The 23573-nt window shown below is 41.6% G+C and overlaps 1 protein-coding gene across 3 annotated transcripts in view; it reads left to right on the forward strand.

Moving 5' to 3' along the window:
• The window catches only part of XPO4 (exportin 4), a 119544-nt gene that overhangs the window by 21941 nt on the left and 74030 nt on the right, over positions 1–23573 (forward strand). Inside the window, exons 2-5 of one of the 3 annotated variants that reach the window (XM_055134569.1) lie at positions 67–172; positions 5762–5916; positions 6026–6167; positions 11584–11722. In XM_055134569.1, coding sequence (XP_054990544.1) covers positions 6073–6167; positions 11584–11722 — 234 coding nt within the window. In that variant the 5' untranslated portion in view covers positions 67–172; positions 5762–5916; positions 6026–6072. Of the gene's footprint in view, positions 1–66; positions 173–5745; positions 5917–6025; positions 6168–11583; positions 11723–23573 lie in introns of all 3 variants that reach the window. The other 2 variants (XM_055134577.1, XM_004604502.2) reach the window with 2 other exon arrangements.

Here is a 23573-nt window from a genome sequence, read left to right on the forward strand (position 1 = left end):
GTCATTGTTCTGGGTTTCTCATTAAACAAGTGTACTCTCTTTTTTTTTTTTTTTTAAACTCTCAAGGCACCGCCTTCCATGGTCAATAATGAACAGCGCCAGCATGCAGAGCACATATTTTTATCATTTAGGAAATCAAAATCACCATTTGCAGTTTGCAAGCATATTTTGGGTAAGTATTCACTTTAAAATATTTTTTGCACAATCAAATCTAGTTTTTCTATCTTGAATGTTAGGTATTTTAAATTCTTTCAAAAATAAGCAGGTGTGTACAATTACAATTTTTCATTAATAATCATTTTGCCCAAGTGACTTCAAAGATAATACTGTATAAAATCAGTGAGAAAAGTTTGTTCTCTTTGGATTCCACCTTCACACCCAAAGAGTGCTCAATAATTTGTTTTATTATTGATCATAACATGAAGGTTGTCAGTAGTAGTAATGATGGGGGAGATCTTATTTTTTTAATTTTCAAGTGTTAATTTATTGTAATAATTATACTTTATCTTAGTCTTAAAATTAACTTGTTTTTTGAGAAATTAAAATATTTCTTTATTGTTTTTAGTAGGTTTTAAAACAGTCTTTCAGTTTGTATGCTGCGTGTTCAGCAAAAATCAGTAAATTCTATCATGTATATTCCAAAATAAAGCATTAATTATTTTCACTCTTGGAAAAAATGTTTTATGAATATCTTAACAGTGAGTTTTGGAGTCTGGGGTTATAGCTAAGTAGTAGAGTACTTGCCTTCACTGGGTAAGGCCCTCCCTTGGTGCCATCCCTGGCACTGAACAAAAAGGAGAATAACAATAGAAATGCAATGCCTGTGTTCTAGCCGCTCAGCTATCTTCCTGGCCTTTATCAGAGATTTTTTTTGGGGGAGGGGTTACATCTGGCGATGCTCCGGGGTTATTCCTGGCTTTGCACTCAGGAATCACTCCTGGCAGTGCTCAGGGGATCATATGGGATGCTGGGAATCAAACCCGGGTCGGCCACATGCAGGGCAAATGCCCTATCCGCTGTACTATAGCTCCAGCCCGGCTATTTTTCTTAATTGAAACCTTGGTCATAACCCATGTTTAAGACTTTGAATGGTTATTTGAATTATTCATGACTATAAAGTTGATGCATTGAGTATTATGAAGTACAATATCTAACAAAACGTGTCTGGTAAGAGGTATCCAGATTAAAGTGACCTGTGATAAAAGTGATAAAGGCTAAGAGTAGTGTTCTGCTCAGGGCTTCTCAGTGAGGACTGAGGTTGGACTCAGAAGAGCACTGGGATAGGAACACCAGGTCCCGTGCTCCCTACCATGTGAGTTCACCCGAGCGCCCACTTTTCTTAGCGTCCACTTCTCTTGTTTCTTTTCCTTTTTTGTTTTTGTTTTTGTTCCGCGGCTACACCCCAGCAGTGCTCAGGGTTTACTCCTGGCTCTGCACTCAGGAATTACTCCTGGCAGGCTTGGGAGACCGTGTGGGATGCCAGGGATCAAACCTGGGTCAGCCGCATGCAGGGCAAATGCCCTACTAGTTGTACTATCGCTCTGGCACCTAGAGCCGATTTTTCATCAGAGGGACTGATGACACCATGTCACTTTATGGACTGTCTTAAACTGTTGTGAGGCACAATGTTGTGACACAATGAAAACACGGTACAAGTAAGGGAGGTGCCGTGGCCTGTTGCCTCATTTCAGATGGCTTTTTGGGAATCTGATAAGCCTAAGAATGGCCCAGTCCCTGTTCTCAAGTTAGCAGTGGTGGTGCAGGGGGCACCGTGTCATTGAGGGACTAGCTCTTCCCATTAGATGGACACTTTTGGTAACTATCTTTTGCATTCTAAGGGACATGGTCGGAGTGTATTTTTGTTTCAGTGTGGTTTCGTTTGTTTGTTTTGCTCTTTGGGTCTCCCAAGTGATCAGGGGGCCTGGGGCCACTCCTGACAGCCCTCAGCCACCTGGGACAGATGCTCAATGTTTGCACCCTGCAAGTGTGATGGGGACTCCAATGCCACCTCAGGAGTGGCATGGGGCTCACATACAGTGCTGGGGTTTGAACTGGGCTCCTGCACTTGCAGAGCCTACACCCCTGAGCACTGTGCTCTCTGGCCCAGCATGGTCAGCTGTATAAACTGGAGTGAATTTACTTTGGCACACAGGTTTGTTATCCTGTGTCTTTTAGTGTTAAAGTGAAGTTAGGCATCAGTGTTCAAAGTTTAAGGAGCTTTATTTCATCCTTTTATTACCTTGAAATCGTCAGCATTAATTTAGAAAATCATTATATTCAACACGTAACATTAAATTGAGGTTGTTTTCATGGTATATGCCTAGAAGACCATTCCATTAGTGCTTTTCTGACTTTCTAAATTGTAATTCAGTTATTGTTTTCCACTTGTTGGGAAATAGTTGACCTATGCTGTAAGTATTTTAATAGAGTTTGTATATTTCATGCAGTACATTGCTGTGTATGGTTTTAGGTTGTTTTGGAATATGGCTAGTCGTAGTCATGCTTTTAAAATTGATTTGAGTTTTGTGATATTAACTACTTAAAAGGTTGAGTGCATGTTTTACAAGCATAATCATTAATGTGCAGCAAAGCCTGTATTACATTGATGTTTGCATCTGAACTTCACAGAGAATCTTTTAACTCCTTACTTAGTTGCCACCAGCACAAAAGGGCCCTTCCTCCAAGAAGACTTCTCATGCAAGTGGCAGCCAATCACAGTTCAGAATTTTCACATTCTTAGTTAGTGGTGATATGTCATTGTTGTAGAAAGTCTGGGTAATATATTCTAATAAAGGAGAGACTTTGATGTGTCCGTCTCTGGCCTCTTGAAATTCTTTCTGCTTCTATCTGAAATTTTATTATGTTTCTCCTTTTTTCTCATTTCTTTCTTTATAGGGTTTTGTTTTCATTGTTTTTGTTTTGTTTGTTTGCTCTCTCCTGTGTATATGTACACAACTGTGGGTGCATGTTGAGTGTTTGTGCATTTTGTTAGAAGTCTTCAGCCTTTAGGAATGCTAAATTCACGTCTCGTTTTATTGGGTAAAAAAAAAAACTTGTGAGTTCTAGTCTTGCTTCAGAAGTGCTGCCAAAATAGTGAGGGATTGTTTGGTGCTTCTAGAGCTAAATTTGTAGTGTTTTAAAAATCCACTGTTTTCTTAGGGAGAAGAGGATTTCTCTCATTTCTTATCTCAGCTATTGCAAAATAAAATGAAATCTGATTGGTATCTGTTTGTATCCCAAGTTTGTAACTTTGGGTTTAGACAGCGATCAGTAAGTCAGAGAGGTGACTGTAGTAGCTGAATGTTTCATAGGGTTCAGCTATTAACTCAGGGTTTTCTTCCTTGTGCTGTCATAGCTGACAGTGCGCAGTGGGCTGGCTTCTTGGTGCTGGGAATAGAACCAAGACTTTGCGCATGCCAGGCTGGTGCTTGGCTTAAGCCTTTATCCCACTTGTCATCTTTTGCTCCCCCGCCAGAAAGCAGAGCTTTCCTCTCCTTGTTTATGTTTTGCCTTTAAGACAATTTCAGGTGGATGACAAATTGGAACAAATCTTATTGGTGTAATGATTTGTGAATCTTGTCGTGGAGGTGAAATATCACAGGGGCCATGGCTCTTGCCCTGCTTGCAACCTACCCTCAGTTGCCGGCACCGAGTGGTCAAGTACTGCTGTGGTCACGAGAGTCAGCTTTCTGCTAAAGTGCATGAACTGAGAGAATTGATCATTTAGACAGTGTCTTAATTGGCAGAAGATCATCCTAGAAGTGCAATTCTAGTTGAGTTGTGAGTTTGCGGGTGTTGACATGACAGGGTATGGATGCAGCTTACATCCTGCTGGTAGGCTTCTAGACTCATCCTCGGTAGCATCTCTGGCGCTTGGTTCTGAGTAATGTTCATGAAGGCTAATAGTTTTTATGAGAAGTGTTTATTAGGAGTGAAAAATTCAAATTTGGCTTTCTTATTTTCATATTTATTCTTGGAGTCAGTTTCACTTAATACTATTAGGGGATCTAAGAAATAGTTACCTGGAAAACTTTCCAGGTCAGGTCCCCTTTGAATTGTCCCCCATCTCTCCCACTCCTCTTAAAAAAGGCAAGGAAAACTGTTTAGAATCCAGTCACAAAATAAGCCAGTTTCATTGCTCATGACAGCTCAAGGTGCTTATTTGATTTTCTCTTCATTCACCAGCCTTCTGACTTGACGTTTCTGTTTGTCTCTGGTTACAAAGATTTCTTCAGCTGTAAAAATGCAGGAATCAGATGAGATGATCTTGGAGTTACATTTCTAAAATTCTGTGAATTGCTGAGATTTCATTTCCTTTTAAAATCCATGGATGATTTTCAGGTTTTTTTTTTGCATTAAATTTTTTTTTGCTCAGAGGCTGGAGCTGATAGTACAGTGGGTAAGGCACTTGCCTTGCATAGGCTGATCCGGTTCAGTCTCCTGCGCACTGCCGGGGCATTCCCGAGTGCAGAGCTGGGAGTCAGCCCTGAGTACTGCTGGCAGTGGCCCTTCCAGGTTTTTTTTCCCCTTGCAATAGAGAATGAAGACAGGCAGAATATAATTTTTTAAAGAAGAGGTTTATAATTTGAGATTTGACTTACCTTTATTATACAGTACCATATTTCTCTTTAAGTGATCTTACTAGATAAGACAAACAGGTTCTGTTTCAAATCATCTTTAAATGAAGTATTTTTTTTCCTTCCCGGAACTTTGATTGCATCTTTTTTTTGATAGACTTTATCTTTGGGAAGCTTACTTGTTGATTACATTGTATCGTTTTTAAATTTTTGTGAATTCAGAATTCATGTTACAATAGCATGGAGTTATCACACTTACAAAAACCAAAGGTTCATATTGACTCCTTATTAAGTTTGGGTATTATCAAAATTCTTATTTTGTAGAATAATGAGGATAGAAATATATAGGATGTACTTTTTCTCAAGCACTTTTATAGCTAATGTGTCAAGAGTGCTTATAAATTTTTTAAGCAAGTAAGAGAGGAATTGATGTGCCTGGCCATATCTTCAGGCTCCTCTGAGAAGTTCTTGAAGGTGCCACTCTCTGCCTAGAGTTAATTTCTCATGACTCTGATACTCATGTCTAGTGATCTTGGCAAATAATCTAGAGTCTAATCGTAGACCTTTCATGAATTTCACATGATGGTAATTTTTTAGAGCTCCGGAAAATTTCTTCTTTTGCTTCATTTTTGACTGTTTCTCCCTATTGATGATGCTGCTTGGAAATTGCAGTGATTTTGGTGAAAAAGAAAAAATAGAAAGTTAATATAAAATATTTCTGAGGTGTGTTAATTTTCTGTTTTTTCTTTCCTTCCTAATGGGTTGCTTTTGTAGTCCAGATATTATTTCTTGCCAGTCAGGCTGTATCTTTCTAAGTGTAGCTCTGGGGTTTTGCTCAGTTTGCTCAGTATTGCGATCAGAAAATTTCTAAGAACTTCTCACCTTGTGTAAATGTGACTAATTTTTTTAAATATATATTTTAAGAAAAATAACCCAAATGTGGACATGCTTATTTCTGAACTTGCTATTGGAGATGGGTCCTTCTGCTGAAGTATTACTTACTGGACATGCTGAAGCATTTCAACAGCACGGCTCATCACAAATAGTCATGTTCAAATATTGTTTTATGAAGTTATTTTTCAGACATGCAGTTCTGTTTTGCATAGGGTGAGAATCTCTTAGGACATTTTCTGATTGCCTTATATTTTTATTTTTATTTTTTTTAAAGCTGTGTTATTTTTTAGTTCTTCATGCTTTGGAAGTAACAGTTGAAGAGAGGTGAGGAAAGTTTGTGAAAATTGGGATCGGTGATTAGCTGCCACCTGCCTGGGGTGTCTTCTGAGAGGAACTAACCTCTTTGTGGTGCTAGAACAAGGTCACTGGATTAAAAAAAGAACAGGTAATCATCTTATTCCTTGCCTGCAAAGTTCTGCTTTCAAACCGCTGGATGCACAGTGCTCCAGGGAGGATGACTCATCTTCACAGGCTGTGTCCAATTTCTTCCCCAGAAACGAGTAAAGTGGACTATGTCCTCTTCCAAGCCGCCACTGCCGTGATGGAAGCCGTGGTCCGGGAATGGATTCTCCTGGAGAAAGGCAGCATCGAATCGCTGCGCACATTCCTTTTAACCTACGTCTTACAGAGGCCTAAGTAAGTATGCCGGGATGTGCCGCTGATGGTACCCTTTCCGGAGCGTTCGGGGTGGGGGTGGGGGGTCCGGAGCTGCCCTTGGTTTCCTGATGGGATTTAAGGCTAAGCTTCTACTGGCAGTGGTTGTGTCAGTCTGGACTCGGCCTTATTTCTGTGTGTTTTGGTGGGGGAAGGCGGTGGGGTGTTCCCTGGTGTGCTTGTGGGGATCCAGGACCCTCTCCCAGTGATTCAGCCGCTTAGTGCCAGGCTCTGAGGTGGTGCTGCTGCTCGCTTGGTCCCTGTGTGCCACCTGGGCAGCCCTGGCAGCCTGTGATCCTCAGGCCTTCCCCCACAGTGCTCCTCAGGGAACCCCGTGGTGTCAGACCAGGGTTATCCACATGCTGAGTGTGTGCTTTTCCCTGGACCATCTTTCTGCCCCAGTGAAATATATTTTTTATTTAAAGTCATGATAGTTTTTTTTAGCAGTATGTGACAATTTTTTTGTTTCTTCACCACCTAGCAAATGTTTGTGATTACTTGTCTTGTTCAATAAAACCATCTGAGTGTAAAGTTCTGTTTCTTTGGAAAACATTGTGCTAATGTTTTGTTATTGAGTTCAGAGAATTTGGATTATAAGTAAAACTTGATTTGGAGTCAGTAAAATCTTTGTTTTTTTGTGGTTTTATTTATTTGTTTTTGGGCCACACCTCACATGCTCAGGGTTTACTCTTGGCTCTGCACTCAGGGATCACTTGATCACTTTTGGCAGGCTCAGGGAACCATATGGGGTGCCAGGGATCAAACCTGGATTGGCTGCATGCAAGGCAAACGCCCTACCTGCTGTACTATTGCTGTGGCCCTCAGTAAAATTCTTTATACTTGTCCTCGTGTTGATGCTTGGTAATATTAGAAGACATATGTGATGTTTCCAGGACAGGGCAGAGGAAGGAAACCAAGTACATACATGATAGCCACCCCCATACACCAAGTTCTGTTTTCAGATGAGGTGGTCCACACCATACCTATACTGTTTCTGGGTTGGCACTGTGCAGTGCCGGGCGCCCGGAGCCTCTCCTGGTGGTGTTCAGGCCTCGCTCAGTAGTGTTGGTGACTGTGTAGCTCAGAGGTGATCCTGGGCCATTGCATCTGCTACTTGAGCTGCATCCCTGGAGCCTGTGCTGAATACATTCTATGTAGATGTTTGTCACCAAACTTGATTTAAAAAACAACCATTGCTATGTAATCACGAAGCTTTTAAGTTTAGGAATGTTGATTTAATAGCAGTAAACATGCATACAACTTTTAAAATAATATTAAGTATTGTTATACCTTTATTCATTAGCAGCTTTTGAGTTTATAATATTTAATAATAATTATGGGAATGACTTTAGCATTGATGTAGGTGCTAATTGCCTTACATAAAGAAAGTACAGGAGAGAGAAAGGCTCAAGTAAATCTGCATGTTCTATAGACCCTTCTATGTGTGTTTGCATGAAGTAGATATGGCCTAGCTTTTTGTGGTTCTAAACAAATAAAAAAAATTACCCTGTTTTCAAAACTATCTCTTCTCCCTCGTACTGGCTTTATTAATTTATTTTCTTAAGTGAAATTTAATTTGATGAGGTGATTATGTCATGCGCCATTTTATTTTATTTTTGGCTTCTGGGCCACATTTGGCGGTGCTCAGGACTTACTCCTTATTCTGTGCCCTAAATTTACACCTCCTGGTGCAAAGGGAGCATATGCAGTGCCAGGAATTATAAAATATAAAATAGTTCGGAAGCCACTTTATAATTGATTGTTAAGATATATATTGAAATAAATCACTTAAATAATTTCTTCTCAACTTATGAAAAAAAAACTTTCAACAGAGTTGGAAGAGTACAATGACTGCATTCCACGGCCCCTTTCCCTAGAGAGGCTGAGTTAACAGATCTCATTTGGGGGGTTGGGGTGGTGGTGAAAGCAAACGCCCAGGGGTACTTAGAGTAAGTTCCTTACACTTGCCCAGGGTTTGTTCTTGGTGGTGCCCGGGAGACCATGCAATGCTCGGGATGGAATTTGGTCTCTTGTATGCACAGCAAAGTGCGAGCTCCAGCTCACAGAGCCCTCCCACTGGCCCGGCACTTCTGCGCATGGTTCCTCTCTTACACGTGTGTGGTGAAGCATGCACAGAGACCAGGATACTTCGTCCTTAAACATCTCCCTTTGAATAACCTCATTTCAATAACCGCTCTTTAACGTAATTGGCATATTTATGACACCAAGTATAATTTCGGTTCTATGTTGAATCTCTGGTTATCTGATTGATGTTATTACACCCTTTTTCTCAAGTGGCCAGTTTTGGTTTTTTTTTTTTTTTTTTTTGATTATACATTGTACTTCGTTGTCATGTCTCTTTTGTTTCTCTTAATCTGGAATAATTTATTTCTTTGTGCTTCCTGACAGTCACTTTTATTTTGTGTATTATCTTACGATATGGACTGGAGCCAAGTGAAATTTTTGGTAAAATGAATAGGTGGAGTGTTGCAGGCTCCTGCTGTAGTCTTCTTCATATGTTATGCTGTGTACTTGCATCCCATGTGCAATATTTTCCTTGGTATTTCCCCCTAATTGAAAAGAATTGCATAGATAGAATTAAATGTTGGCTTACGCTTCTATTTTTCTCTTTTTATACTTGGGGTATACTCCCTCCAGTTTCAGGCATGATGCTTGGGGGATCGTGTGCTGGGGATCAGACCTGGGATGCATAATGCAAACAAGTGCTTCTCTGCCTTTTGAGCTGTCATCCCAGAAACCCAAGGGTATATATTTCTCTGTGAGCCAAACCTGGGAATGCTCAGGGCTACTCCTGATTCTGTTCAGGGGTCATTCCAGGCGGCAAGTGGTATAATTCCGGTGCTCTCTCTCCAGCCTGCTAAGGATAAACATATTTAGAGAAGCAGCCTGGCTTGGTCATTGAAAATGTTCTAGGTCACTTTTTTTGTAAAAATGTAAAATAAATTATTTTTGTGCTTGCTAAAGATTCAGGCTTGGGGGTGGTTGGGAAAATGGAGACAATGGTAGAGTGAATGTCACACTGGTGGGATTGGTGATGGAATATTGAATGCTTGTGACAAATGCATCTTGGACAACTTTGTACACCACAGTGTTTAAATAAAGGGGGAGAATTTTCTAGGCACACACACAGAGACATACATACACAGTCAGTGAAAAAAGGGCTAAGATCTTCTGCTGTCTAGTAACCCTGTTGTTTTATGTAATACTTTATTGAGCAGAGTATTTACAGTGTTGAGTATTATAAGAATTTTTTTTGTGATATTAAGTTTACATAGTTTGTATTTCATAACAAACATTTAGTAAATGTTAATTAGTTATTTTCATAGTAACTTGTTATTCTTGCCAGTAGAGATATTTAAAACTAGTTTTATGGTTGTGTCTAATAGTAGTAGTAATTATATATATATTTTTAGTAGTATATTTGTAATTATTCTGGCCTTCCAAAAGTAGAAAATTCCTTGGGCACCTGATAACTTTCAGGGTTTTTTTTTTTTATAACTTATATAACCTTGTAACAAATTTATAGGATGGCTGCATTTTGTTTGGTTAATGGATACTTTAAATCTGCTTTGAAAGCATATTTTTTACTTTGGTCTTAAATTTTTTTTTCTTTAGTCTTGACATTGTGGGGACATGATCATTCATCTGAATAAATGTTTAATACATAATTCATGTGTCAGGCAAGGTATGTGCTCTACTGTAGAATTGCATTAGCAATAGGCTTACTGTGGCAAGTAAGTCTATTAGTCTGGGATCAGACTAATCTGGTCCTATTAGATGCTTTGCGCTCCCAGTGCTCTCTGCAGAGCCAGTATCACGGGCTTGGCCTGAGAATGTGGGGATTCTCAGACCTCCCAGGATATAAGCATTGTGCCAGGATCTGGGAGAAATCCAATCCATCTGTAGTTCTCAGTGTGTGTGGAAGAAGAGGTGAGATTGACTAGGGAGTCAGCCTGTGTTCTTGAGGGGCCTTAGGAGTCACGATTGATCTCACTTAAACAAAGAGAACACTTTGCAGGGTAAAAGAAAGCACTGTATTCATAGATACATGCCTGTTCTTGCTGGGATGCCCTAGGAAAGCATGGCTGGATTTCAGTGCTGAGAAGCCATCTGAAGAAATTTGGATTTTGTCTATCCAAGGACACATTGTGTTGGTGTATGCTGCGGTTTTTAGAGGCTGGATTCGAGAGCTTGGCTTGTTTGCCGAGCCTTACCTTTGAGAAAGGGCTGTGAAAAGGCAGTGAACATTCTGTGCCCTCATAGTCCAGGGGCTCTCAAGTACCATGTGCTCAGTCACCATGCTGACAGTAGACACAGTGCTTTTGAAAGTATTGTTTGGAACTTGTACATTTCCACAATGTTGCACCTTAGGTACATAGCATGTTGTTCTTCCACATAAAACAACTACTATAACTTCTGAATATAGTATATAATCACTCTTGGTGGACATAGGTATCAGTCTGGATTTACATCTTAATAGTGAAGTCTTAAAAATCTGACTCTTAGTGAATTTACTGAACTCTGAACACATATTTACTGAACACTGTTTTAAGCAACGAATACTTTGATAGTTTATTTATTTTGGTTTTGGGACCATATCCTGGGATTACTCTTATCTCTCACTCAGAAATCACTCCTGGCAGTGCTTGGGGGACCATAGAGGATGCGTGGGCTCGAACCCAGGTCAGCTGTTTGTGAGCTAACTGCCCTACCCACTGTACTGTATGTCTGACCCCCAAGCACTAATATTTTGAGGCTCAGTATGTACAGTTTTAAGAACGTTTAATCCTTTTCCCCCTTTTCATGTTGGGGAGAGCAGAGAGATAGTAGCGGGGTAAGGTGTCTTGCATGTGGTTGATCCTCATCAGCGCCTCCAGTCATCTCCCAAGCTCCACTGGGAGTGATTCTTTATTGCCACAAGGTGTATCTCTCCCTCGACTCCAGTAATTAAAGATAAAAAGTAAGGACATTTCTAGGAGTGCTGGGAGCAGAGTGGCTAGGGTCAGTCCTGGTGGTTCTTCCCCTGACAATGCAGACCTGACACCTTGGTTCTGGCTCCCAGCCACAAGGGTCCAGTGGTGCTCGGGGGCCATCAGAGCTACACAAAAGAGGGGTGTTTTGGGAGGAGGACATGCAGTGCCAGAGACTGAGCTCAGGGTGTCATTCATGCGTGGGCATATGCTCCATCCTGGTGAGCCACCCCCGTCCCCAAGAACATTTACTCCTCGTGACAAGGTTGAGTTCTCTCTGCGGGAGCTTCTGCCATCCTCAGATGCAAGCAGGTAGCTAATGTCTTTGAGGTATTGTAGGAACTTTGGGAATATTTTCAAATTAGATTCATGTCGATGTATTCACAATGCCTTTTTATGTTTTACAGCCTCCAAAAATATGTTCGGGAACAGATTCTCTTAGCAGTAGCAGTGATTGTAAAACGAGGATCGTTAGATAAATCAATTGATTGCAAAAGCATTTTTCATGAAGTCAGCCAGTTGATAAGTAGTGGCAATCCCACTGTGGTAAGTATTCTATTTATTTACAAAGGTGCTTTAAATTTTTATTTTGTGTTGTACAAGTTCTGTAGCAACAGTGTTAGGTTTTCTACATTAATGAAAAAGTTCAAAGAAATCAAGCAAGTTTTACTGGTTTGTGTTTTAGTCTTTAGCTTTCATTTGATTGTGTGTTTCATATTACTAATTTTAATGGTATAAAATGAGTTAAATTAATAAAGCATGATTTTTTAAGTTTACTAGACTGTATGATATTTTTATTTGTAATTTTTTTTAGACAAAGCATAATTTTAACCCCTCTTCTTGAACATTTTCATCCATCTCTAATAAGTCATTGAAAACTATTATAAGTCATTGAAAACTATTAGTGATAATGTGGGAATAAAATAATATGTTTTACTTAACTACTAATCTAATCTAGGTCAAAGTATTCTGTGTCTTTCAGATATTAATGTCAGAGAACCAATTTGAGAATAATTATTCTTGACTGAATCTGAGGAGCCTGAGTTGTCCCCTTCGCCCCCTTTAACCTGTCTTAAGAACAGAGTTGTGGAGCCATAGAGATAGCACAGGACTAAGGCCCCAAAAGCAAAACAGAACTTAAAAAAATACCATCAACAATGAAAAATCCAAGTAGAACTAGAGTGTGAGTTCATTGTCATGCTGTTAGAGGTAGGAGATGTTGGTGGTGGTGAGAATGGTTGGCTGTCAGCCTTGATTAAATCTGTTTATGTGTGCAAGTGTAGAATGATGGTTATAGATAATACCAGGCTGTTTAGATTCCTAGGTGTTAATTCTTTAAATGGTTTGATGAACCTTTCATATGCCAGGTGTGTCTTATTAAATATTGCTGTGCAGGTTTACATGCATCTTCATGGCCCATAAGCACCGAGCAGCATCAGTGTGCCATGGCTCTATGGATTTCCTGGCTAATATGTGGTTAGGCTGTAGTCTGTTTTAGGAGGTCTGAAGGACATTTGTGCCCTCATTTCCGCTGTGGCTCTCTTCCCTCTAGCCAGCTGGGACGACCCCATACTGACGTACCAGTGTCTTGGCTGAAGAAATACCTAAACAGTATTCCTTTGTGACTTTTGATAGGATCTTGGGTCGGGTCTTTTGACTTTTCCTTTGGACTGTAGTCAGAGGCCACAGTGGTCCTGTGTTTTTTCTTTCTTGTATTAGCTTTGTTATTCTCAGGCCAAAAAAAAAAAACAAAAAAAAAAAACGTTGGACATGGAAGTCTCCCGGTGGACAGTTCCACAATGAAATTGACCACATCATATTCAATTGAAGGTTTTGCCAACTGATGTGGCTGTTGTTCCAAAATTCCAAACAGAATTGAACCACTGTCTCCTTCGTGCAAAATTCTACTTCACAGAGCGTGGAGAAAGGTCTACAAAGTTTAAGTTTAAGAAGAGAACTCCCAGAATGACCACCAGCTGGGAGCTCTTTGGTACTATTGCGGCAACATGGGAAGATGCCGTTGTTGACAACATTGACGAGGAATACGATCAACTGGTTCAGCACCTCCATGACGGCATGAAGAATGCCGAGAGTGGGAAAGCCACAAACAGACGCCTGTCTCTAGAAACTCTCAAGCTCATTTGCCAATGTGGTTTGGCATGAGCCTCAGGCAACCACAAGCTAACATCTGAGCTCGAAAAGCTATGCAGAGAAGCGATAAAGGAAGACCTCAAAGAGAGAAGAGCAGCTGTGTTGGCCGATGCGACAGAAGCCAGGAAAAGTGTTCGCAATGCTCACCTGTCCTTCACCAACTACAAGACCAACATGACTGCCCTGTGACGTCCTGATCGATCTGTCTTCCAGAAAGGCAATGGAGAGGATTATTCAACACTTCTACTCAGATCTGTTCGACAGCCATGCCTACCTGCCCACATACCAAATTCCACAGGATGGATAACTAGTAGTTCCCAATGTTCTCCCTTCCAAAATCTGACACACCATTTCATCGGTAAAGACTCGAACAGCACCTGGTCCAGACAAGGTCAGACCTGAACACCTAAAGAATCTGCCTCCAGTACTCATCAATACATTGGCCTGGCTCTTCACACTATACCTGTCTGAATGCAAGGTTCTGTCCCAATGGAAAACCAGGACTGTCCTGTTGTACAAGAAGGGAGACATCCATGACATTGGCAACTATTGCCCAATCTGCCTGTTGTCCATTGTCTACAAGTTGTTCACTCAAGTCATCCTAAATAGAATAGGCAGAACACTAGAAGAAGGACAACCATGCCAGCAAGCCGGGTTCCGAAAAGGTTCAGAACGATCGACCATATCCACACAGTGACCAAGCTCATCGAAGTTTCGCAAGAGTTCAAGATGCACTCTAACATTCTTGATTGAAAGAAAGCCTTCAATTCTGTTGAGATTGAAGTGGTCATTGGAAGCCCTAGCCAAACAGGGCATTCAAACTTAGTACATCAAGATCCTCCTCGAACTGTATTACGGATTCACCACCAGGATCTCACCATTCTGTAAGGAAATGATCATTGACGTAAAGAGAGGGGTTCGGCAGGGTGATAACATTTCACCAAAACTCTTCAGTGCCACCCTCGAGAACGTCATGCGATGACTGGAATGGGAAGGAATGGGAGTGAAGATAGACTGTCAGCAACTACACCACCTTTGCCTCGCTGATGACATTGTTCTCATAGCACCAAACATTAGCCAGGAGGCACAAATGCTGGCTGACTTCACGAGTGTGGAAAGGTTGGACTGCAGCTGAATCTCAGCAAAACAATATTAATGAAAAACAGCTAGTCCCTGATGCTCCATTTGCTCTCAATGGAACGAACATCTCCGAATGCAGCAGCTATGTGTACCTGGGTCGAGAACTCAACATGAGGAACGACTTGGCTTCAGAACTGCACAGGAGGAAGAGAGGAGTGTGGAACGCTCTCAAGAGCGCCGAAGAAGTAGTTAAGAGGACGAAGAACCTCTGGCTCCAGGCACATCTTTTCAAGTCCACGGTTCTTCCTGCACTAATATACGCCTCAGGGATGAGAACCCTATTTGGGTATCCCAAAGAGGAATTGAAAGAACTATGCTAGGAGTATCACATTTCACTCAAGTGAGAGAGGGAATTTGGAGTTCCAATCTTCATTGACCGTCAAGAATCAGGGACGCTATCTTGTTTGCCAGGGCATCTAAAATCAGATGGGCTGGACACGTAATGCGATTCAGAGCCGACTGCTGGACTAGAGCTGTTACCCACTGGATTCTATGGGGCGTCAAAAGACCACATGGCCACCCACCAATGAGATGGTCAGATTTCTTCGTCTGAATGAGTGGTTTGAGGCTCTTCCTGTTCCTGGAGTGAGCAGATATCATTGGGCTATACTCACACACAACAGGGACAGATGGAGACATTACTGGCACCCGCTTGAAAAAAATCGAAGATCAGTGGGATGACAAGTGACAAGTGATACAAGTGTATCAGCTTTATTGAGGCATGTTTTGCATATTTTCATGAGTTGTAATAATTGTCTTTATCAATTACCTACCACCAATCAGTGTAAAATGTTTCTATCTGTAGCTTTAAAAAAAAACCGTGTGATAGGTGTTCTGTGCCACTCTTCTGGCAGATGACTTCCAGAACAAGGATGTCCAGTAGAACTCAGTCTGGAAGCTAATGTTCTGTCTGTCCTCTATAGTAGAGAACTGCTGTATTGGGTACATGTAACTTCTGAGCGTCTGAAATGTGACGGCCTGACTGAAGAACTAGATTTTTGTTTTACTTAATTCTACTTAAACTCAAATGGCTGAATGCCAAATGCAGCTATGACTACCATATTGGACATATTCTAGACTTGTAATAATAATCCAGAGGCTTAATTTTTTTTTTCAAGAATGTTTATTGAGACATCTTGATTTACAAAGTTGTTCATCATAGACTTGTTTTGGGCATACAACATTCCAACACCAGTCCCACCACTGCTGTCCCTTCTTCTCCCTATGCCCCAGGTCTCTGCTCACCTCCAGTCTGCACCCTTGGCAGGCACATGAGAAATTTAGTCCATATTACTTGGTGGTCTGATAAAACTTAAAGGAATGGCATATAGAATTATCAGAAAGTAAGTCAATAAAAATCAGTGATATTAATTGCTATATTTTTTTAACCTTTTTTAATCTGGTGGAGGACAACCATATGTACCATTAGTGAGTGCCATACTCAGTGCCAGGTGATGGGAAATTTCTCCTGTCATTTAAAGGAGCTCTTGTAACATTTCTTGCAAAACTGGTTTCAAAGCTACGAACGCACTAAACTGTTGCCAGTCTGGACTGGAGCCATAGCACAGCGGGTAGGGCATTTGCCTTGCACGTGCCGACATGGCTTTGATTCCTCCGTCCCTCTTGGAGAGCTCGGCAAGCTACCAAGAGTGTCCCACCTGCATGGCAGAGCCTGGCAAGCTACTCGTGGCATATTTGATATGCCAAAAACAGTAACAACAAGTCACAACAACAGTAACAACAATATATATATATATATATATATATATATATATATGTATATTCCTTTCTTGATCTTGCTACATTCAGCATTCTATTTCTTCTTTGGATTTTGTCATTTTGAATGTGTCCAGGAGATTTTCTGATTGGGTCTATTTCTGCAGAGGCCCTTTGGGCCTCTTGGATCTCTGGGTCTATAATCCTCAACTCTGGGAAGTTTTACTGGTGATTTCTTTAACTCTTGTTTCTTCATCACATTTGCCTTCCTGTTTTTTTGGGACTCAGATGATTCTCATATTGTTCCCCTTGATCTTACACCATAGTTCTGTGGTGTGCTGTTCATTTCTTCAAGACTGTTTTCCACCTTCTGCTCTTTCCTAGCGATTTCCTCTTTCTCATTTTGGAGCTCCTCAATCTTTTGCTCAGCTGCTTTTATTCTGCTTTTCAGAACTTCTGTTGACTTTTCTGTTACCTACCATGGTCTTCATTTTTGTCATTTCTTCTTGTGGTTTTTTCATTTCTACTCTCATGCTTTTTTTTCTGCTTTGTTACCCACGTATTGTTTCTTTTTTCTTTTTTTGGGTCACACCCAGCGATGCTCCTCACTCTGCATCAGGAATTACTCCTGGCGGTGTTCGGGGGACCATATGGGATGCTGGGAATGGAACCTGGGTTGGCCTCATGCAAGGCAAACGCCCTACCTGCTATGCTATTGCTCTAGCCCCCTATTGTTTCTTTCAGCTCATTGAACATTCTCATTATAGTGTCACTAAAAGACATTACCTGAGGATTTACTGGTGTTCTTTGTGTCTTTGGTGATATTATTTTTGCTTACGGAGCTTGGTGGCTTCCCCATTCATTTTCTGGTGTTCTTGCTATGCTGGTGATGAGTCTTTGTAGGTGCCTTCCGGAAGATGCTGAGGGATTAAGCTGGAAATTGCTCTCTGTTCTCCTTGCCTGTCCTTACAAAACGACAGGAAGAGTAGGGTGAGCAGTGTGTAATTTATTGAGTAGAGATGTCACAGGGCTGCCTAAGTGTCTGCCCTCTTTAGGAGCTGTGATGTGGGCCCATACTGTGGCCCAGGTTGGGTGTGGAGGCTGCTGGGACCTACCTGGTAGGGGCAGGCTCAGTGATGTCAGCCAGAGTCAGCTGTGCCTGGGATAGTGAAACAGGCATAGTGATAGCAGCTGTAGACAGCCTCACCTAGGACAGTGGCACCTCAAGCAGAAGGTTAGGCTCAAAGTTTTAATTTTTTGTCCTTTTCGCTTAATTGCAGTACTGTAAAATTTATATTAAACTAACACCTTTTTGGGGGGGGTTCATTTTATTTTTGGTCCATACCTGGCAGTGCTGAGACTTACTCCTGATTTTGTGCTCCTGATTTTGTGCTCGATAATTGCTCCTGGTGGTGCTCAGGAAACCATATGGGATACTGGGGATTAAACTCAGGCTGGCTGGGTGTAACACAAACATTCTTCCTGAAGTACTATTACTGTGGCCCCCTGACAACTTTTATTTATTTTTAATTTTAACCTTACCAAAGTTTTGGTCTAACTTTGCCAGTACCCTAAATGTATAATTTTACCCATATCCTAACTTTCATTCTCAGCTTCTGTCATGGCTAAACCTGAGCCCTAACTCTCTTTCTTTTCTATGATTTTCTTTATTTTTTTATTTTAACTGCACCTAGCGATACTCAAGGGTTATTCCTGGCTTTGCACTTAGGAATCACTCCTGGCAGTTTTGGGGATTGAACCTGGGTCCACTATATGCAAGGCAGTTGCCTTCCCTGCTTGCCCTGGCCCACTTCTCCCCCTCCCCCATCCTCTTAGCCACACCCTGTCCTATGCTTATTAGTTACCTCGAATTTATCATTTACCTCACTTTAACTTTCATTCTGTTTCTACCATAGCCATCACTAAAACCTAACCCTAAGCTTATTTCTAACCTTTACCCTGGTCTTGGCTTAATACTACCAGTTACTCTAAATTTAGCTTAACTTCCACACCTTAACTTCCAAACTGAACCCTAAGCCTAACTCTAATCCTAATCTTAAACCTTCCCGTAGTCATGGCCTAACATTATCAATTACCCTAAATTTAATGTTCAACCTTACCCTCTTCAAGTCTAACATCTTATAAAATATGCATGTTTGAGTTATTAGGTTCAAGGAGCCATTGTGGCTTTATGTAGTGAAAAATTATCCTTAAGATCATCCCCCCCCAAAATATGCCATTTAAAACTTTTGAGGTTGGTACTGAAGAAGTAGTGCAGTGTGTGTTTTACATGCACCTGGTTGGGTTTGATCCCTGGCACCCCATATGGTCACTTAAGCATCACAAGGAGTGATCCCTGAACACCAATGGATATGGCCCAAAAGCTGAACTAAATGAAACAAGAAAACAAAAACAGAAGAAAAAGAATTTTTTTTTTCTTTTTGGGTCACACCTAGCAAAGCTCAGGAATTACTCTGCACTCAGGAATTACTTCTGACGGTGCTTGGGGGACCATATGGGATGCCGGGGATCAAACCCGGATCGCCGAGTGCAAGGCAAACGCCCTACCCACTGTGCTATTGATCCAGCCTTGAAAATAATTGTTTTGGGATGATAATTTTATTAAACATTTTTCTTTTATTCCCCCCTTCATTTAGACATTGTGGTTTGCAAAGTTGTTCACGATGTATTTGTTACAGGCTTTACACACCCCACCACCAGGCGCACCACCAGTGTGACCGTCCATCCACCATTGTCCCCACTTTACCAGCCATCCCCCAAGCCAGCCCCCTTCTCAAGCAGAAAATAATCTGTTCATATTTCGTTTTTTAAAATCTTTTTATTTTCTTGGGTCTCCCAGTAACAAGTCTCACAATGGAGATGTTACTGGTGCCCGCTTGAGCAAACCAGTGAGCAACGGGATGACAGTGATTTTTTTTTGGGTCACACCCAGTGATGCACAGGGGTCACTCCTGACTCTGCACTCAGGAATTACTCCTTGAGGTGCTCAGGGGACCATATGGGATGCTGGAAATCGAACCTGGGTCAGCCACGTGCAAGGCAAATGCCCTCCCCGCTGTGCTATCGCTCCAGCCTCTGTTTATACTTCTTGTTACAGCTAAATGTTAACTGATAGATTTATCAAAAAATACAAGTACTTCAGTAAAAAAGAAATGAACAATTTGCTGTATCTCACCACAGGGACATTAAGTCTGGCTGAGGATTTACTGAGTGGTTTGTTGCTAGTTGAGCCTTCTGTGATAATGCTTCTACTTATTGAGCTTATGGCTTTTATGTTACTTTCCTATAAAATTTGGTGCACACCTACTGGGCTGTCAGCATTGTCAGGTTGGAGATGTTGAACTCTGTGAATGAGGTGGGTACTCCAGGAATTGCAGAATGTTTAACTGAGCCATGAGTTTACATGGTTGTGAGTTTATATGGCAGCAATTGTGGGATATGGGTGTGACGATCAGGGCTTCGAGAAGAATGTGGGGGTTGTGAGGGGAGGCTACCTGACCCCACCCCTCAGAGTTCTCAGCCTAAAGACCAGTGTACCTGGGAGTTTTGGCAGTTTGGCGTCTCTGCCGAGCTCTGGCGTGGGCCAGTGGAGTGTGGTCGTTGACATAGGTGCCATGATGGCAGCTATGGGGGTGTGAGTGCTGCTTCTGGCCCACCCCTCTTCTGAGGATGCACCAAAGTTTTCAACCAGGAGACCTGTGTACCCGTGAATTGAAAAAGTGTCCATAGGTTGAGGTAATGAATCTGTGTAGAGATTCAAAGCATCCCTATCAAAATACTATTGGCGTTTTCCAAGAACAAACAATTCTAAAATTTGTATAGAATCACAATATTTTCTCAGTAGCCATATTGCTTCTGAGAGAAGAAAAGGGAGGGGTCATTTCTCTGATTTAGACTATATTACAAAATAGCAAGAAGGTACTGCAACAGAAATAGGCACACAGAAGGACAAAATGGACTCGACAGTCCTGGGCTGGGGGCTCGAGTCCTGGAGCTAGCCTAGGAGAGTGGAGCCCTGCCTTTGGTCCCTGGCCTGCCTGGTCCTCTGAGCAGCACCTGGTGGCACCCAGCACTCCTGAGCTTTAGTGACAGCACAGTCATGAGCCAGAGTCCCCCTGTGTGCCCCTAAGCATGCTTTGGAGGCCCCTCTCCCTCAGACAAAAGGCGAGCTGGAAATACACTCATTCATACAAGCACTCGGTGACAAGGAGTCAGGTCCGTATCCAAGCAGTGGAGAAGAAAGCCTTCTTTACGATTGTCATACAACAGCCTTAGTGATATTTAACACCGTATATAAAACTGAACTAAGAATTGACTAAAGACAAGGCTTTATACACTCAGATCATCAGATATTAACTTATTTTGAAGGATGTCTTTTTTAATTTAATTAAAAATTTATTTTATAAAGTAGTTTACAATTTACAATTTGATTACAATTTGATTAGCTTACAATTTGATTACATTTAATATTTGAACACCAGTTCCACCACCATTACCCCTTCCCACCACCATATTTCAGATGTTTCCATCTCGAAACCCAACTCTTGCCCCAAAGCAGAACTGAAATAATTTATTTTGTTTTGTTTGTTGTGAAAACCCGCTGAAAATGCTCCAGGAAAAGTTTCCTTAGAGGAAAGAGTGTGAAGATTGTTGTATTTCGCCCAGGGGCCATTAAGCCCTTCTATAAGAGATCACTAACATGTTGTTAAAAGTTGAGCCTCGTGTGATTATATATATCTGTAAAAAAAAAAAATACTTCCCTCTAAGGTTGTTGTCTCCTACTTTGAACCCCATCAGGTGTGGTGCGGTACTCTTGGATTGTACCTTCTTGCTATTTTGTAAGTGCTATGAGGGCTGAGCTGGCCAGCAGTACATTTACTCCGGGATGAGGCATGGCCTGCTTGTGTGGAGAGCAGCTGTGAGCACGGTGACTGAGTATTGGAGGTTTTCTGCTGCTGGGGCTGGGGCCCCTTGGTGTAGGAGGGGTCTCACCCCCTTTCAGAGTGCCCCCAAACCCATCAGATATTTAGAAGAAAACATAGATTTACACTCAGGATCTCAAAATCAGGGGCATATTAAAGATGGCTGCAGCAGTGGATGCAAAATAATAAAAATGGGACTTGGGCCTATATCAGGTAAAAAGTTTTCAGACAGCAAAAGTAACTACTGCAAAAAGAAACAGCAGCCTAGTAATTGGAAAAAGGTGAATCCAAATCACAGTGGGATACCATCCACATCATGGGAGTAGCTCACGCCACAAAGATTGGAATGGAGTAGTGCTGGGCCTGGATGGGGGGGACAAAGGGCCACCAGCATGCTGGTAGGAATGGAAGTCAGTGCAACTTCTCCAGAACACACTGGCAGGAGCTTTCAAAAATAACATGGGCACTGTAGGAGGTGGCAGCACCTCTCGGGCATTTTCATAGGGACTGCAAAAGCACTGAACGATATGTCCATCCTGTTACTGGTAGCAACATCACTCACAGTGGCTTAAGAATGAAAGAGATGACTGGATAAGCAAGTGGGGTGCTACTCTGCCACTGGTAAAGATGAGTTTGTGCCTTTGGGGCAAAGTGAGACAAGTGGATATGAGTAAAGCAGGTAAGTTGCATGGTACAATAGCAGTAGCTCTGAGACTTGCTGCAAACTGTTGTTTACTGAAAGGTTAGGGGTGCAGGTGAGTAGGAGCGAGTTGGGGATCTCACTGGTGGTGGAAGTGGACTGGAACCACAGTGGTAGGTATGGGAAGTAGAATGTACATATGGAGGTGAGAAGCTAAGCCCCTAAAATTCCATAATATTATAAAATGATAGAATACAACTTTAAAATTACAATTTTTATTTTATGTGGCTTGTGTTCTGGCATTGCTCTTTGCTTTGCACTTTGTACTTGAGCATTGCTCTTGGCAGAGCTGGGGCGGGGGGTCATGCAGTGTGGGGATTGAGCTTGGGCTTGCCATAGGAGCCAGCTCTGACCATTTAAAATAAAAAGGGGTTTAAAGTGGCTTGGAAGCTACGTTTTCTTTATATTAGACTTTCGAAGGTGATGAACTCTGTGACATGGTCTCCAGATTCTGAAGAAGGGATTTGCTCTTGACGCTGCTCAGTTTTTCTTGTTGCAGTATTAATGGAGTAACAGTTGTTTTGTTACTTGTGGATTTTTGTCAGGGCTTATTCCCTTGGCATGTACAGTCCAGTGGTGATTGTCACAGTTAGTGAGATAAAAATGAATGAACTGGCTGGGGTAGGATTACCCAGTGACCTGGAGCATGTGCTCTCCTGGTACTGGGGATCGAGCCCTAGTGCTAAATGGGGAGTAGCCCCTGAACACTTCTAGGTGTGACCAAAAAATCCAACAGTAAGTTTTTTTTTTTTAAGCAAAAATAAATAAAATGAGTCAGAAGCAATAGTAAGTAAGGAGATTTGAAACTAAAGCTGCTTCTTTTAACCTGAGTCAAGTTATGACACGGCTAAGGATATAGTGCCCAGCGACATTCTGTGGTGAAGTTGGCAGGCTCAAGAGTGTTGGCCGGTATCTAAGAACTTAACTCCAACTCTGGCATCACTATGTGTATGATTAATGCCTTTTCCTTGGTTGTTTTGGTGACTGTGTTTGCTGAAACTTCAGTATTATCATAGTATTCCTGCAGCTGGTTTTTATTTCCCAGGAGTAGGATTTTTTGAGCCCAAGAGGATGCTGTCAGGATGGAGCTGTGCCCTTAGAAATGAGCACTCAAGGAACTGTGCTCTCCACTGCCTTTCTTTCCCCTGGGTAATCTGACCCAGTTCAAGAAATAGTCCCTAATGCAACCTGGCAATTGGATTTTTTTTTTTTTTAAGCCACTGATGTTCTTAAGAATGATTGGAACAGATGTATCTGTTTAGAGAAGATTTTGCTCTATTCATAGTACATACACTATGAGAGTAGTGGATAAATTTAATGTCCCTACTAAATTGTTCCTTAGCGGAAAGATACTCTTTAAAGTTGACTTTCTACTAACAGGGCTGAACTTACACATTGAGCAGGTCTTAAAAAAATGAGATTGCAGAGCCATAAAGCATTAAAAATATTTTCCTCTCTATCTCAGACTATTTAGGAATTTTGGGGATTATTACAATTTTCTTAGCTCAGATATATGAAGCAGTGGAAGAGAGGTTTGAAATTTTTTTTTTTTTTTTTTTTTTTTTTGCTTTTTGGGTCACACCCAGCGATGCTCAGGGGTTACTCCTGGCTTTGCACTCAGGAACTACTCCTGGCGGTGCTTGGGGGACCATATGGGATGCCGGGGATCGAACCCGGGTCGGCCGCGTGCAAGGCAAACGCCCTACCCGCTGTGCTATCGCTCCGGCCCCCGAGAGGTTTGAAATTT

This window comes from Sorex araneus, chromosome 1 (assembly GCF_027595985.1).
Source record: "Sorex araneus isolate mSorAra2 chromosome 1, mSorAra2.pri, whole genome shotgun sequence".
NCBI classification, from domain to species: domain Eukaryota; kingdom Metazoa; phylum Chordata; class Mammalia; order Eulipotyphla; family Soricidae; genus Sorex; species Sorex araneus.